The sequence below is a fragment of the Equus quagga genome, chromosome 16, assembly GCF_021613505.1.
Source record: "Equus quagga isolate Etosha38 chromosome 16, UCLA_HA_Equagga_1.0, whole genome shotgun sequence".
NCBI lineage: Eukaryota > Metazoa > Chordata > Mammalia > Perissodactyla > Equidae > Equus > Equus quagga.
In genome coordinates, this window is record NC_060282.1 from 52018462 (window position 1) to 52032477 (window position 14016).

At 40.5% G+C, this 14016-nt stretch overlaps 1 protein-coding gene across 1 annotated transcript in view; it reads right to left on the minus strand.

Moving 5' to 3' along the window:
* Positions 1-14016, minus strand: part of PXDNL (peroxidasin like) — a 443189-nt gene that overhangs the window by 274693 nt on the left and 154480 nt on the right. Inside the window, 1 exon segment of the mRNA XM_046641842.1 lies at positions 724-795. Within this exon segment, the coding sequence (XP_046497798.1) occupies positions 724-795 (72 nt within the window).

The window sequence follows — 14016 nt, forward strand, 5'->3', positions numbered from 1 at the left end:
TATGGGGCACTGCTTTTTAAGCCTCCTGTCATCATCTCAAACAGCATTCTACTCTTTTTCATTATAACACTTACCGTATTTTTAATGCATGTGTCTTACAGTTCAGTTTTTGTTTACTGATCTCCCCACAAGGTGAGGCTATCAGCTATGTCATAGTAAGGTCATGTGTATTTTGGTTGGGATACCAAGCCAGCAAACTCCTAGGCACACAACAGATGATAAATATCTATAGAGTGAATAAAATGAGTGTTTTATGCATTGAAAATTTTTATCAGAGTTTAGCCATAATTTTTCCTCTAAATACATGATTTTAAAGGTTTTCATAGTACCAGAAATAAGGAGATCCAACAGCCCACTGGAGAAACTTGGACTCTGGAGTCAAGTAGTCAGTCCCGAGTTTTAATTCCATCTCTATTGCTTTGGCTATGGAACCCATTGACGTATTATTTAACTCCTCTTTCTCTGTTTCTTCATCTCATGACGCCTTTCCAAATGAATAGACTATAAATGACAATTGGATATACAGGAATATCTTTCAAATTCAGAAGGTAGCAAAAATATAGGCATTGGAATGAAGCCGCAAAATTTAGTGGTTACGAGACCTCTAGCAAGACTTCACTCTTATCCCAGCTGTTCTTTACTCTCAAAATGACTTTTCATGGTAAATTGCAATACGACTAGCTGATATTTTAGAAATCTCACAGATAATTAATAAGTACTCACAGAGTGTTCAAATTCTTGAGTTCCTTGAAGGCGCTCTCAGGAATTTCTCTTATTCTGTTAAACCTCAAGTCTCTGGGAACATAAAAAGGGGAAGAAAGATTATTCTATATCGATTGTAGTTGTGTCATTATTTCCAGAAGTTTGAAAGTCAATTCTCCTTTTTTAATCAAATATATAGCACTAAAGGACTAAAAATAATTAAGACATAATTAGGCATGTCATGCGCTAATCATTAAGTATGTTGTTTACAGCACATTATGCAAATGGGGTGCCATATGCCAGTCCAAAGGTGCCAGACAAGTGCAGATAGAGCACTTCAAAGTGTTAAAGACAGTTACTCCATTTGCTTTAGGTTGTATTTGTATGACACCAAAACAAATTCTAGATATGGCAACATGCCCATAGAGTAAATTTAATCTGGAAATAATATTAGTATATCAGATGTCACCTATCAATTCAAAATAACACCATTGCTCGAGTTTAGGCAAAGTTATTAATTAGTTCATTTTTCCTCATAGTCCAGGAATACAATAGGCTTCTAAGGAAGTATTAAAGCAAGTTAACAAAACAATTAGTTTGACAGAGATATTTCTCCACAACCAACATTCTCTTTCATCAATCAACATATTACTTTACTCAGCATGTAAATTATTGAGTGCCAACTACATGCCACACACCATGTTAAGTAACAGAGACACAAAGGTGAGCAAGATATGGTCCCTGCTACTGAGCAGTCATAGTTCCGTTGACGGTGACAAACACATAATTATAGTACTAGTATATAAAGTATTAGTGGTACAATAGAGAGACAAACAAAATGCTGTGCACACACAGCTGACTTGAGTATTGGTCTGCACAGACCCCCTCTATCAGAGGGAGAATAACCTGCTCCACTCCCTGTGATTTTGGTGGAGACAAGTACCTTTCCCTGTCCCCAACAGGGTGACTTAGGCCAGCCAACTGGGGATACTGTCTCTCCAGACACTCTTTCTTCCTTGGGGAGCATATGGCTCAAGCAAAGCCAATTAGGGACTTTCATGAACATTGATATGGCTGCTGAATAAAATAGTTATGTTCTTTACCTGAGATTCAGAGTTTATGGAAAAATGAGCATCTAGGGCTCCTGGCGCCCATCTAGCCCAGACTAGAAAGAGCCAACCTGAGAATAAGCTAAGCAGAGACAAAAATAGGGTCAAAATATGGGTAAAGAAACAAAGCCCTGGATCCAGCTATGCCTGAGACCAAATTTGCCCCTTGACTTTTCAGATATCTGAGACAAACTGTAATTTTGATAAGCTTCTGTGTGCTGAGTTTCTATCACCAGTGTAGGGAGCATAGAAGAAAGATAAAATAATTTACTTGGAAATGTGAGACCCAAGGGGATCACATCAGGAAAATTCTACAAGGCATTGGAATGTCAGTTAAAAAAAAAGGAAAAAAAAACACATAAAGAACAAAACAAAACTATCTCTATCTCTACTTCCCCTCAATTAATTTCTCCAAATAAAATTCTTCATCTCCATAAAATGTTGTTCTATCTTGGAATACTTCATTCCCAAATCTTTGTAAGATTACCTTAAAATCTTTAAGGAAACTTTATAGTTATGTGAGATTCTCCCTATAAACACACAAGGCATAAAGTTATATAGACCTAAATACCCTAGGAGTGCAGGTTTCCCTTAAACATAGAAGCTTTAAATTACAGAAAGGACTTTCTTCTCTCATTAAACCATAATTCCTAATAATCATCCTAAATTGAGATGCCAACAATACAAGAAAGGAGCAAATATAAAAAGATAAATCTTTTTCCTTCTTTTAGGCTTAGAAATTTTTGAAAAATTCAGAAAAGTAAAAATCAGAAAATAATAACCTTTCTTGTCCACATGCAGAATTAACAACTGTTTACACATTGATATAGCTGCTTCCACTCATAATTCCACATATTTTTATTTTTACTACACAAATCATATATAAAAACATATTACAGGTTAAAAAAAAAGTCTCTTTTAAGCACTATCTTAATTTTAAGTTTGTCTCCTCTCCCTAGATGGAACCACTGAGTTTGATGCCCCTCTTCAGACAGACATATATATGTATGCGAGTAAATATAAGATAAAAAGTATACAAATATAAATATGAAAATAAACATAATGTAGGTAATATAAAAACTGTATCGTCTTTAAATTTATAAAAATGGTATCAAACTTTACATGGTTTTTAAAACTTTGCTTCCCCCCCTTACTGCATCTTTTCTATGTCCTTCCTTGTGGACACATAAAGCTCTAGGTGTTTACCTCACTCTGCTATAGTACTCTACTGTGTAGACAGACCACAGTTCCTTTGTGTATTCCCTTACTAACAGACATTTTGGTTGTTTTCAGTTCTTTGCAACATTATTTACACACAGTATTGCAATAAAAATGCATGCATGTCTCCTTGTGCACGTGAAGAAATGTTTCTCTGGGGTAAATATTTAGAATTGGGATTGCTAGATTGTACGGTACGTACATATTCAGTTTTACAAAATGGAGACAGTCCAAATTTATTTTCAACTAGGTACAGTCTATATATATATATATAAGTAACTGAAAATAATGTGAAAAGATGCTTGAACTAATCACTAAACTACAAATTCAGACTTTTTGCAGGATTAATTTGAAAGTCAAGATGCTATGTGTGTTCGTTATCAAATTCCCTCTTTGTCTTCAAAAGCAAGCAAGAATAAGTTCTCCTGCCACAAGAACAGTCTGGTGAGGTCTCCATTGTCCCAAGGGTTACTCAGGGACTGTGGGATGCAAACCTACCATTCTCACTGGAGAGGCAGCCACTCGGAGTCTCTTCCAGAGAAGCAAAGCGCACTTAAAGATTGAAAGATTTTCTCCAGGTTGACTTAAATCCCTATAAGGCATATTCAAAGGCCCCCAAATTAATATGTTAACAGTTGGTCTTCTTTGGCTGGTATATTCTACCACATAAACCTTTATAGTTGGTACATTTTAAATTGAAATTCTGGGGAAAGTTTTCCCTTCATAATTTTAATCCCTGCATTTTTAGGATTGCATATGTGGCATTGAACAATGCATTGCTTAGAGTATGGTAAATAGTTTTTTATACAATTAAGTGAAAAATTAGATCATTTGAATTCAAATGGCCACCAAATTTGGATCATGCTTCTTTCTGTGTAAATAAGTTTAGCCCAAAATATAATTCATTTTCCCATATTGCCTCTGTTTTCCTCAAGGTGTATAACTAACAATTTCACTTACACAAATTTTGTCATATAAGACTTCCCTTAGCATAACATGTTGCACTATATTTTCACTCTTTACATAATTAGAGTGAAAATTGAATTATTATATATCCTTCACAATTAATCCCATTGTTATGTATAATATTGATAAAACAAAATTCATGATAATAACAACCGCTATTTAACACAATTTTCATCTCATCCATGGTTCATTGGAATTCAATTTAGAAGCAATTCTAGGAATTGCACCAAGATAAAAGCTAAGCCATGGAGTTTACTAGAAGTGGTTAAACAGAATTAATCTGTCTGTCTCTCTGATTTCCCCTAGCTCAAGTTGCTGAAGTTAGAGAAGAAATGCTTCATGCTCTTCACAGCAAGAAATTTGTACTCGATGTATGTAACCAGTAACAGATGGGTTTTTAGCTCAAACTCAATCCCAAACGGTTCTTCTGCCAAAAAGAGTTTAAAATGATTTTTCATTGCAGAAAGAGGGCAAAGAACAAGCACGTGCAGAGAGCAACATGAACTAGCCCCAAATAAATTAGTAGAGCTCAAGATCACACCAGTTAGTTCCTTGAAGAAACAGTGCACACCAGTGCTAGTGTGCAGCCCCTGGGGGTTACACGGAGTCATACCACGTCCGAGTGCAGAGAAGTCCAAAGACCACACGGTGGGATAGAAAGGCCAGAGCTTGTCCAGATCCCGAGGTTCTCAGTGTATTTCATAAATGCCAAAACTTAGGGCATATTTAATGTTAACATTAAACATTGTTTGTAATTGTTCAATCCACAAAATAATTGCAAAGTTGATTTTTAAGATTATATTCTCTACTGTTTGCTGCACAAATGGTGCAGTCCAATTTAAGATGAATGTGTTGCTCTTGAAATACTATCAGCCTGGCTCTGGGACTCAGTCCATAATGTTGTTAGGAGATAAAATCAAAATTCTAAATTTGAGCCCCTTCCCAAAGGTGCAACCCAGGCCACACCCCACATCTGGCCCCACTGTGGTGTGGATCATCCCAATAACATCCCAGGTCGGAGGTGCTCTTCAGGTTTGTGACGAGTAGACACTTGGGATAAGCAGGCCACTTTCTAGCCATTAGAGCTATGATCTGGTGCTGAGAGAGCCAAATAAAGAAGGTGAAAGTCTTCGGAAGTGCCATCTTCACAGGGTGATTTCTGACTGAGTGAGCCACTTGTTTCTCTCATAACTGAGAAATAGTCATCCTGGCAGAAAGCTTATCTGCATGAAAAAAGGATCAAGCAGATCAGTACTTCAGACAAATACATTCCTGTTGAAGGCAGGGATGCAACGAAGTCACTGTCCTGGCAAAAGCACACAACTGCAGACAGAATGTCAACAGATTCCCGTCTCCCTCAGTTCCCGAAAGGGTGGGAGGGAGCAAGATGACTCTGGTAGCTGGGCTGTTGTCTTCTGCGCCAGGGGTCACCTGTGCTCTCTGCCTCTGGCCCAGCTCTGGAAGCAGAGCACAGCGCGTTCTCTGCTCCCTGCAGCGCAGGCCCCCAGCCACGTGAATCCCAGCCCCACACAGCTGTCGTCCCATGTGCCACCCCTTCCTCCACAGTGTCTAGACACTGCCGCCCTCACTGACCAGACCTTAGAGTCAGAGGAAGGATGTAAGAGATTTCTCCACAACCTCTCCTCACTGCCCTGAAGTCTTCTTTATCTTTTTGTTTTACAGCCTGTCAGTGAGGGAGTTGGAAATATATTCTCCAGGTCTGAGAAAGAGCACTTGGAGGACGCTACTCAATGCATCTCTGGCCTGATTCCCAGTCGTGTACCCATCTGAGGAATGTTCCTTGGTTTTCTCTGATCTCAGGTGCATTTTCTACTTACCAAGTGCCAAGTGGCCAGAGTTTGAGCTCATCATCTGCTGCTGTTTGGCCCGATATTAACCTACTGAGAAGGTTAATTTATGTGTCAACTAGCTAAGCCATGGTACCCAGTTTTTGGTTGAACACCAGTCTACATGTTGCTGTGAAGGTATATTTTTATATATGATTAACACCTAAATCAGTAGACTTTGAGTAAAGCAGACTACCCTCCCTAATGTAGGTGGGCCTCATCTAATCAGTTGAAAGTCTTAAGAGAAAAAAGGTGGAAGAACTCTGAAGAAAGGAGAATTCTGTCTCCAGACTGTCTTTGAACTCCAGCTGCAAATCAACTCTTCCCTGGGTCTCCGGCCTGCTGGTCTGCTTTGCAGGGTCTGGACTTGCCAACCCCCAAAATATTATGAGCCAATTCCTTAAAATCAATCTCTCTTTCTTTTGCTATCTCTTAGAGACTCTCTCTCTCTCTCTCAGTGAGATTCTATTGATCTCTTCATCCTATTGGTTCAGTTTCTCTGGAGAAGGCCAATACTCCCAATATGACCTTCTCTGCTGAAGTAGAAATGATCATGTCGATTCAGTCACTTATTTCATGAAGCTTTGCTGAAGACCTGGCCCACACTTTGCCAAGCACCATCTCTTGCAAAGGTGGGGCAGGTCATGTCAATGAGTGAAACAGGCTATAGGTAAGAAAGGGTGCCAGGGAAGCAGGATTGAAAGCCTGGGCCAGAGGCCAGCAGTGGCCAAGTGGTTAAGTTTGCATACTCCGCTTCAGCAGCCCAGGGTTTCACCAGTTTGGATCCTGGGCGCGGACATGGCACCACTCATCAGGCCATGCTGAGGCAGTGTCCCACATGCCACAACCAGAAGTACCTACGAATAGAATATATAACTAGGTACTGGGGGACTTTGAGGAGAAGAAGAAGGAAAAAAAAAAAGAAGAAGATTGGCAACAAATGTTAGCTTCAGTGCCAATCTTAAAAAACACAAACAAAGCCAGGGTCAGGAGGCCCAGGTAGGACTTCCAAACCTACACAGAATATGCCCAGTCACTAAAGGGTCTGCCTAGGTCGGACTTGCATATCAGAAAGCTCTAAGGAGGGTGGCCCCGAGGGTCTCTGCTCCAACTTGGTGCTGCTGTGGTGTTCAAGTGAGAATCATTACCAGCTGTACTGAGACCACTGGGTGAGGAGCTCGAGAAAGGGAGGGCAGGCCTCATGGAAACCCTGGCTGGGGTTGGTGCAGGGTGGGTGGTACTGCAACTGATAAACAGTTAGCCATTGATTATTAGGTAGCTAGTAACTAAAGTTTTTTCTTTTCTGCGATTACTGACTATAGCTTTCAGTAGTTCAGCTGCCCACTGTTAACTGTGCTGCCTGGGTAATGTACTACCTGACTCCCACTAGGCTCCTACAGATAACATCGCCCTGGAGCCTGGGTCACCATGTAATGGGTGTTGAACTGTTTTTCAGGAGTTAGGATCCCCTTGTACAGGTCATGCTCGTTGAAACCACCAACTCATCAACTGGGCCTGCACAGATGCCTGATAAGTGACTTTTTGACATCAAGAGGCTAAAAACACCACCCTCAGATCATGCTAACGCCACCATTTTGTGAACATGTGTCCTCTGAAGAGGCAGGGAGTCTGACCACGCTTATGCAGATCATCAATTACCTCACCTCCACTCACCAAACTCCACATTTCAGACTGCTTTGCCCCCTATCCCATAAATATCCCTGAGTCCCCATTTTCGAGAAGACGGATCTGAGTCTTGTTCTCCCCCTTCCTCACTCGGCTGCCTTGTGATTAAACTCTCTCTGCTGCAGTCTTGTCATCTCAGTGTTTGGCTTTCTGGGCAACAGGAAAAACGAACCTGGTTTGGTAACAGTACTGGATTTTTTCTCTTCTTTTTTCCTGTATTTGATACTTATATCTCCAACAATAGCTGAAGTGCCTGTACATAAATAAGAATACTATAAACGCTTCAAAGAAAATACTAGAACAACATTATAACAGTTCTTCAATCTAGCTTCATTTTGTACCTCAATGAAATTTCCAGCACTATTTTCCAGAAATGAATTGCATCCCCTCTCAAACCTAAATTAAATCAGGCTGGAGTGAAGCTCTCTCCACTGAAGTACTGGTTCACAAAAGTCCTGGGAGGAGGAAATCAATTCCTTTATGGGTCTGAGAGTGCTCAGCACTGTCGGGTGCTCACAGGAAGTTAAAACTAGAAGGTACCAGAGGAACACACCCACGCACAAACACACACACACACACACACACACACACATAAAGACTAAAAGGTTGTCCTTTTCTTTAAGCTTCCAGTTTCTTACAAGGAACAGGTAGTCCTTTCATAATCTCGAAGAACTTGAACTTTTTTAAAAGAAGTTATCTTACAGCTCAATTACTCCAACATCTGACTTCCTATGTGAGAGAAGAGCCGCGGTGTGTTCTCGTGTATTCATCCCAGCTGAAGCTCAGCGCTGCCTTTTCAAGGCAAGTGTTAATATGCTGGCTTCAGAGCTGCAACATCTCATTCACCTCAAAGCAAAGCAAGTGGCCTTGGGGAATGGCTCCCAAGTGTGTCTGCCGACAGAGCAGGCCCTGTCTCCAGGCTCCCACCCACCTTAAACTTGTGCGGAGACTGACGCCCAGGATGGTGGAAGGGCACACTCATCATCCCCCAGACACCAGAGCCAGAGGCTGCATCAGAAAACACATTTCCTGATTTCCATTTTAGGATAATTTCCATCTCATTATCCTAAGCCGAATTCCCACTTTCCTCGGACAGAATAGTTAGTACGCCATTTTAAATCCCTTCTCTTTCAGGGCTTACATGGTTAGAATGAAGAAACACCCTTTATTTGCACAAATGAGCTAACAGTGACAACATTAATGGAAGGTGTTAACCAGTCCAAAGCAAGTCAACCTGGACATGAGTGCCCAGCTGCATTACGAAGGGAATTAAAAACATCTAGATGTAAAAGAAGGCACTGTAATTTTGAAACGGGGTCTTCCTGAATGTGGAAACCTGGAGAAAACAGAAAATTCTGCCAAAACAGTTCCAGATTTCTTCTTCCTCTACGCACCTGATCCTTCTAGCAGATGTCACCAAAGGGTAGGCCTCCCCTCCAGGTCAAAGAGATGCTATCGAGAGAGATGAGGTGGTTTAATTTGTCCTAGACGTTACAATGCTGGCAGCACCGGCTACAGGCTGCACAGTGTTCACTGAATCCCAGGTATCTGTATGTGAGAATGCTGGCCAGCAGCAAAGCCTCTCTCTGAGGTGAGAAGACACCCCACTGCATAAAGGAACATCTTTAGGGGAAGAAGAAGCTCTGAGAGAATTTCCACACAAAACTGAAGCGTAGCATCTTGAATGTTAAGACGTGCTAACTTCGTCATTTTGTGAAAATGCATTACAAAATAACGAGACGTAACTTTTCAAAGGAGTTACTTAACATAATTTATAGTATTGGAGTCATCATGATACCATGCAATAATTTTAACTTTTCCTGTCTCCTCTCTTTGTTTTAAGCATGGCTCCTCTGAATGCCCCTGTGCCTGGGAAGATGGCCAGCATCATTGGATCCTGCTAGACAGGTACGGACCCATTTGTATGTAAGCCAATCCAACGCAGTCGGAAGGTAGAGAGAATATTACAGAATCACTGAGATCAGACGTGGTTATATTGTTATCCTGCATTACATTTGTCTCGATTGCCCCTCCTGTTTCCTACTGCTGGGGGGCTACTTTATTCTGGGAGAATCAGAAGGATCCCCAGACCGGATCTCCACCCTTTCTTTGGTGATCTAGGACTGGTCAGAGTAGATCCACTTCCAGGGTGCCCTGTGCCATAGGATAAAGCTAAGCCTGTGTGTGTGGCACACAACCAGCTCCACACCTCCCCGTGAGCTCCTCAGGCACACCAGGGTGCAGTGAACAAAACTTTTAGTCACATCCTGGTCACACTGTTTTACAACTCTGTACGTGTGCACACACTGCTCCTTTATGTGAACTGTCCTTCCCTTTCTTCTCTCTCTATCACATCTTCGAGACAGCATGTAAACGTCACATCCATGGTGAGGTTGAAGGCACTGCATCCCCCTTGGAGCAACTTTGCAGTTGGTCAGAGTGTAACAGAGCCAGTGACAGCGGCTCTGTCATCTGCACCTTCTACTTGGGGTTCTGTCTCTGTCAATGCCCAGATTGGCTGCCACACTGCAATGCTGCCATGAGCCTCCAAGTCCATCCCTCATTTCTTCAGGGAAGCATTCCCTGACAACTGCTCTCTGGGGCCCTAGGTGCTCCCCCAAGGCTTTTGCATGGCAGGCAGTTTCGTTTCGCATTGTGGCGATGAATGCAGGCTTCAGAGTCAAGGCAGCACATCTGGATTTGGTCTCACTCAGCCACACCACAGCTGTGTGACCTGGGACAGGCCCATACTCTCTCAGGGTTTCCTTATAAAATGCAGCTAATGATACTCAGGCTATTGTATTAAATGTCATAATTTACACAAATCATTTAGAATAGTGCCTGGCATGCAGTAAGTGCTAGTAGTTGTAGCATTGTCATTATCAACATCAATTCTGCTATTATAATATTTTAAATATGACATTGTAATTGTCTAATTACAATGTCTCTGCCTCCCGCCGCCCACCACAGCCAAATGGATCTATTTAAGAGAAGGAGTAAGTCTCAGTTATCTTTATATACACAGCACAAGTTTGCATCCTTAGCATAAATACTGACACAGAGTATTGAATGATAATAATAATAATAATACTGGGATGAACCACCTATGGTCCATAATGGGCAAAATAGGAAATACTAGAGGTATAAAAAAAATGGAGGCGCCAGCCCTGTGGCCAAATGGTTGGGTTCGCGCGCTCCGCTGCTGCGGCCCAGGGTTTCACCTGTTTGGATCCTAGGCGCGGACATGGACCACTCGTCAGGCCACGTTGGGGCAGTATCCTGCATGCCACAGCTGGAGGGACCCACAACAAGAAAATGTACAGCTATGTACCAGGGGGCTTTGGGGAGAAAAAGGAAAAATAAAATCTTTAAAAAAATGGAAAAATTAGATTTTGGTTCAGCTACAAATAAGACACCTACATTAGCACCAGTAAATGAAAAATCAACTTTAGTAAATATTAGTGAAAACAAACTCTAATTCAAAGTCAATTTTTCAGAAAGAAATGAGAAATCCAGTTAACTGAATGCACATTTCTCCACAAGACTAGCCAAGCTGGTCACTGTCTCTTGCAGTTCTGTGTCTGGGTGTCACACACCAGGTCAACTCAAGTATTGGGAAATGTGACTGTGTGCCCCAGGCAGTTACTGGGAATCAACTCTCCATACGCCAACCACTGCATTCCTGCAGCTCAGCACATAAGCTGCCGCAGATACTAGATTTTGCAATAGCCTCAACTTCTCAAATGTATGATGTCCTTTTTGGGAAATAAATTTTTGTCTGTCTATAATTTTAGTATATTATTTAACATTTTTGTTCTATCTCCCATACCAAGATTTGGATGCCAATTGTAACAGAAAAAAAATGATTCTGATTTTATTTTTAAAAGAAATAAATCTCCAAATTTAGCATTTTTTTGCTTTCGTTCTTCAACTCACCACAAACTGACTTCCTCCTTTATCACTTCATTCACGTTGACCTGGCCTAGGTCATCTATGCGCTCTTGATGGGTAAAGTCCAAATGAGTGCAAGCCATCATTCTACTTTCTTTTGGTAGCATTTAGTGAGGTTAGCTCCGTTTTTCTTTAAGCACTCTTGATCTTCTCCTTTCTCTAGAAATAGTCTGATCAGACTCCTTTCCCAGATCGTGTTTTGTTGCCTATCTTTTAAGTGCTGATGTCCCAAAGGCTATGTCTCCAGCCCTCTTCTCTACTCCCTTAACCTTCCTGAACAATCTCATCCAATCTTTTGGTTTTCAAAAAACTATGTAGAAGTAAGGGGACAGGAAGTATCTCTAAGCGTAAGGAAATAGAAGTGTGTGTGTATATACACACATGTATACACATACACAGACAGAAAGACATACATGTACCAAATCTCTACCTTTCTCTTAGATATCTACCACGTCCTTTGTGCCTGAAATTCATCCACTCACCTGACCTCTCTAATAGATAAAAGGTACCTCAACTTTCCCCAGAGCCTAAAACATCCTTTTCTTCCTCCTGTTTCCCTTTATCCACCCAGACACAAAATCAGAAACCTAGGAGCATATCCATATAGCTACCAAGTCCTCTGCATCCTCCTCAAGACAAGCCCTGTACTCACATCATCACTGTCCTGACAGTCCATTCTCCTCCACTTCTTATGTCTCTCTTGCACACAGCTGTAGGAATTTCTGTAGGAAAGCAAACCATTTTGTTTTGTTGTTAATTTATTTTAACCGTCATAGTTTAAAATCCTTCAGTGGCTCTCCAGTGCCAGCAGAGCCCAAGGAGAGCTGCTTGTGTAGTATGACGCCCCCCGATTCCTCTACTTCCCTGCTTTACCCTTGCCAACACCTCTGCATCCTGTGCTTTCGCTATGCCAGTGCTTCCAATCTCTGCAACACTTCAAGGTGCATCATGCTTTTATGTCATTCATCACGCTGATCTTTTTCTAGAATTCTTTCTCACCATCCTATCCTAAAAAATACCAACCCATTTTCTAAAATTCAGTTCAGTAGTGATCTGTTCTATAAAACCATGAACCTCATAAGAAAGCTCAAGCATTACAATTGTATCAAAAAGAATAAAATACCTAGACTACATTTCACCAAGGAGGTGCAAGACCTGTACACTGAAAACTGTTATACATTAATGAAGAAAACTGCAGAAGAAACAATAAATGGAAAGATATTCTATGCTCACGGATTGGAAGAATTAATATTGTTAAAATGTCCATACTCCCTAAAACAATCTATAGATTCAATGCAGTCCTTATCAAAACTGCAATGGTATTTTTCAGAGAAATAGAAAAAATAATCTTGAAATTGGTATGGAGCCACAAAAAACCGCAAATAGCCAAAGCAATCTTGAGAAAGAAGGACAAAGCTGAAGACCTCACATATCCTGATTTCAAACTATATTACAATGCGTAGTAATCAAAATAATATGGGCTTGGCATAAAAAAGAGACACATAGATCAGTGGACTAGATTAAACAGCCCAGAGACAAACCAACACATATAGAGTCAATTAATTTACAATGAAGGAATCAAGAACATACTATGAGGAAAGAATTGTTTCTTCAATAAATGGTGTTGGGAAAACTGGACAGCCACATGCAGAGCAATGAGACTGGACCACTATGTTACACCATACACAAAAATCAATTCAGAATATATTAAAGACTTGAACATAAGACTTAAAACCGTGAAACTCTTAGAAGAAAACACAGGCAGTAAGCTCCTCAACATTGATCTTGGTGATGATTTTTTTGATCTGAAAACAAAAGCAAAAATAAACAAGTGGGACTACATCAAACTAAAAGCTAATGAAAAGGTAGCCTATGGAATGGGAGAAAATATTTGCAAATCATGTATCTGATAAAGGGTTAATATCCAAAATACATCAAGAACTCATACAGCTCAATAGCAAATAAAAACAATTAAAAAATGGGCAAGGGATCTGAACAGACATTTTTCCAAAGAAGACACAGAAATGGCCAGCTAATACATGAAAAGGTGCTCAACATCACTAACCATTAGGGAAATGCAAATCAAAAACGCAAAGAGATGTCACCTTACATCTGTTAGATTTACTATCACCAAAAAGACAAGAGATAACAAGTGTTGGACAAGGTGTGGAGGAAAGGGAACACGTGCACTGTTGGTAGGATTGTAAATGGGTGCCGCTACTATGAAAAACAGTATGGAGTTTCCTCAAAAATATAAAAATAGAAATACCTCGTGACCCAGCAGTTCCACTTCTGGGTTTTTATCTAAAGGAAACAAAATACCAATTCGAAAAGACATCTGCACCCCCATGTTCACTGCAGCATTATGCACAATAGCCAAGATATGGAAACACCCTAAGTGTCCATCAGTGAATGAACAGATACAGAAAATTTGGTGTGTGTATATATATATATATATATATATATATATACACACATATATATATATACATATATATGTATGTGTATATATATATGTATGTGTATATATGTATGTG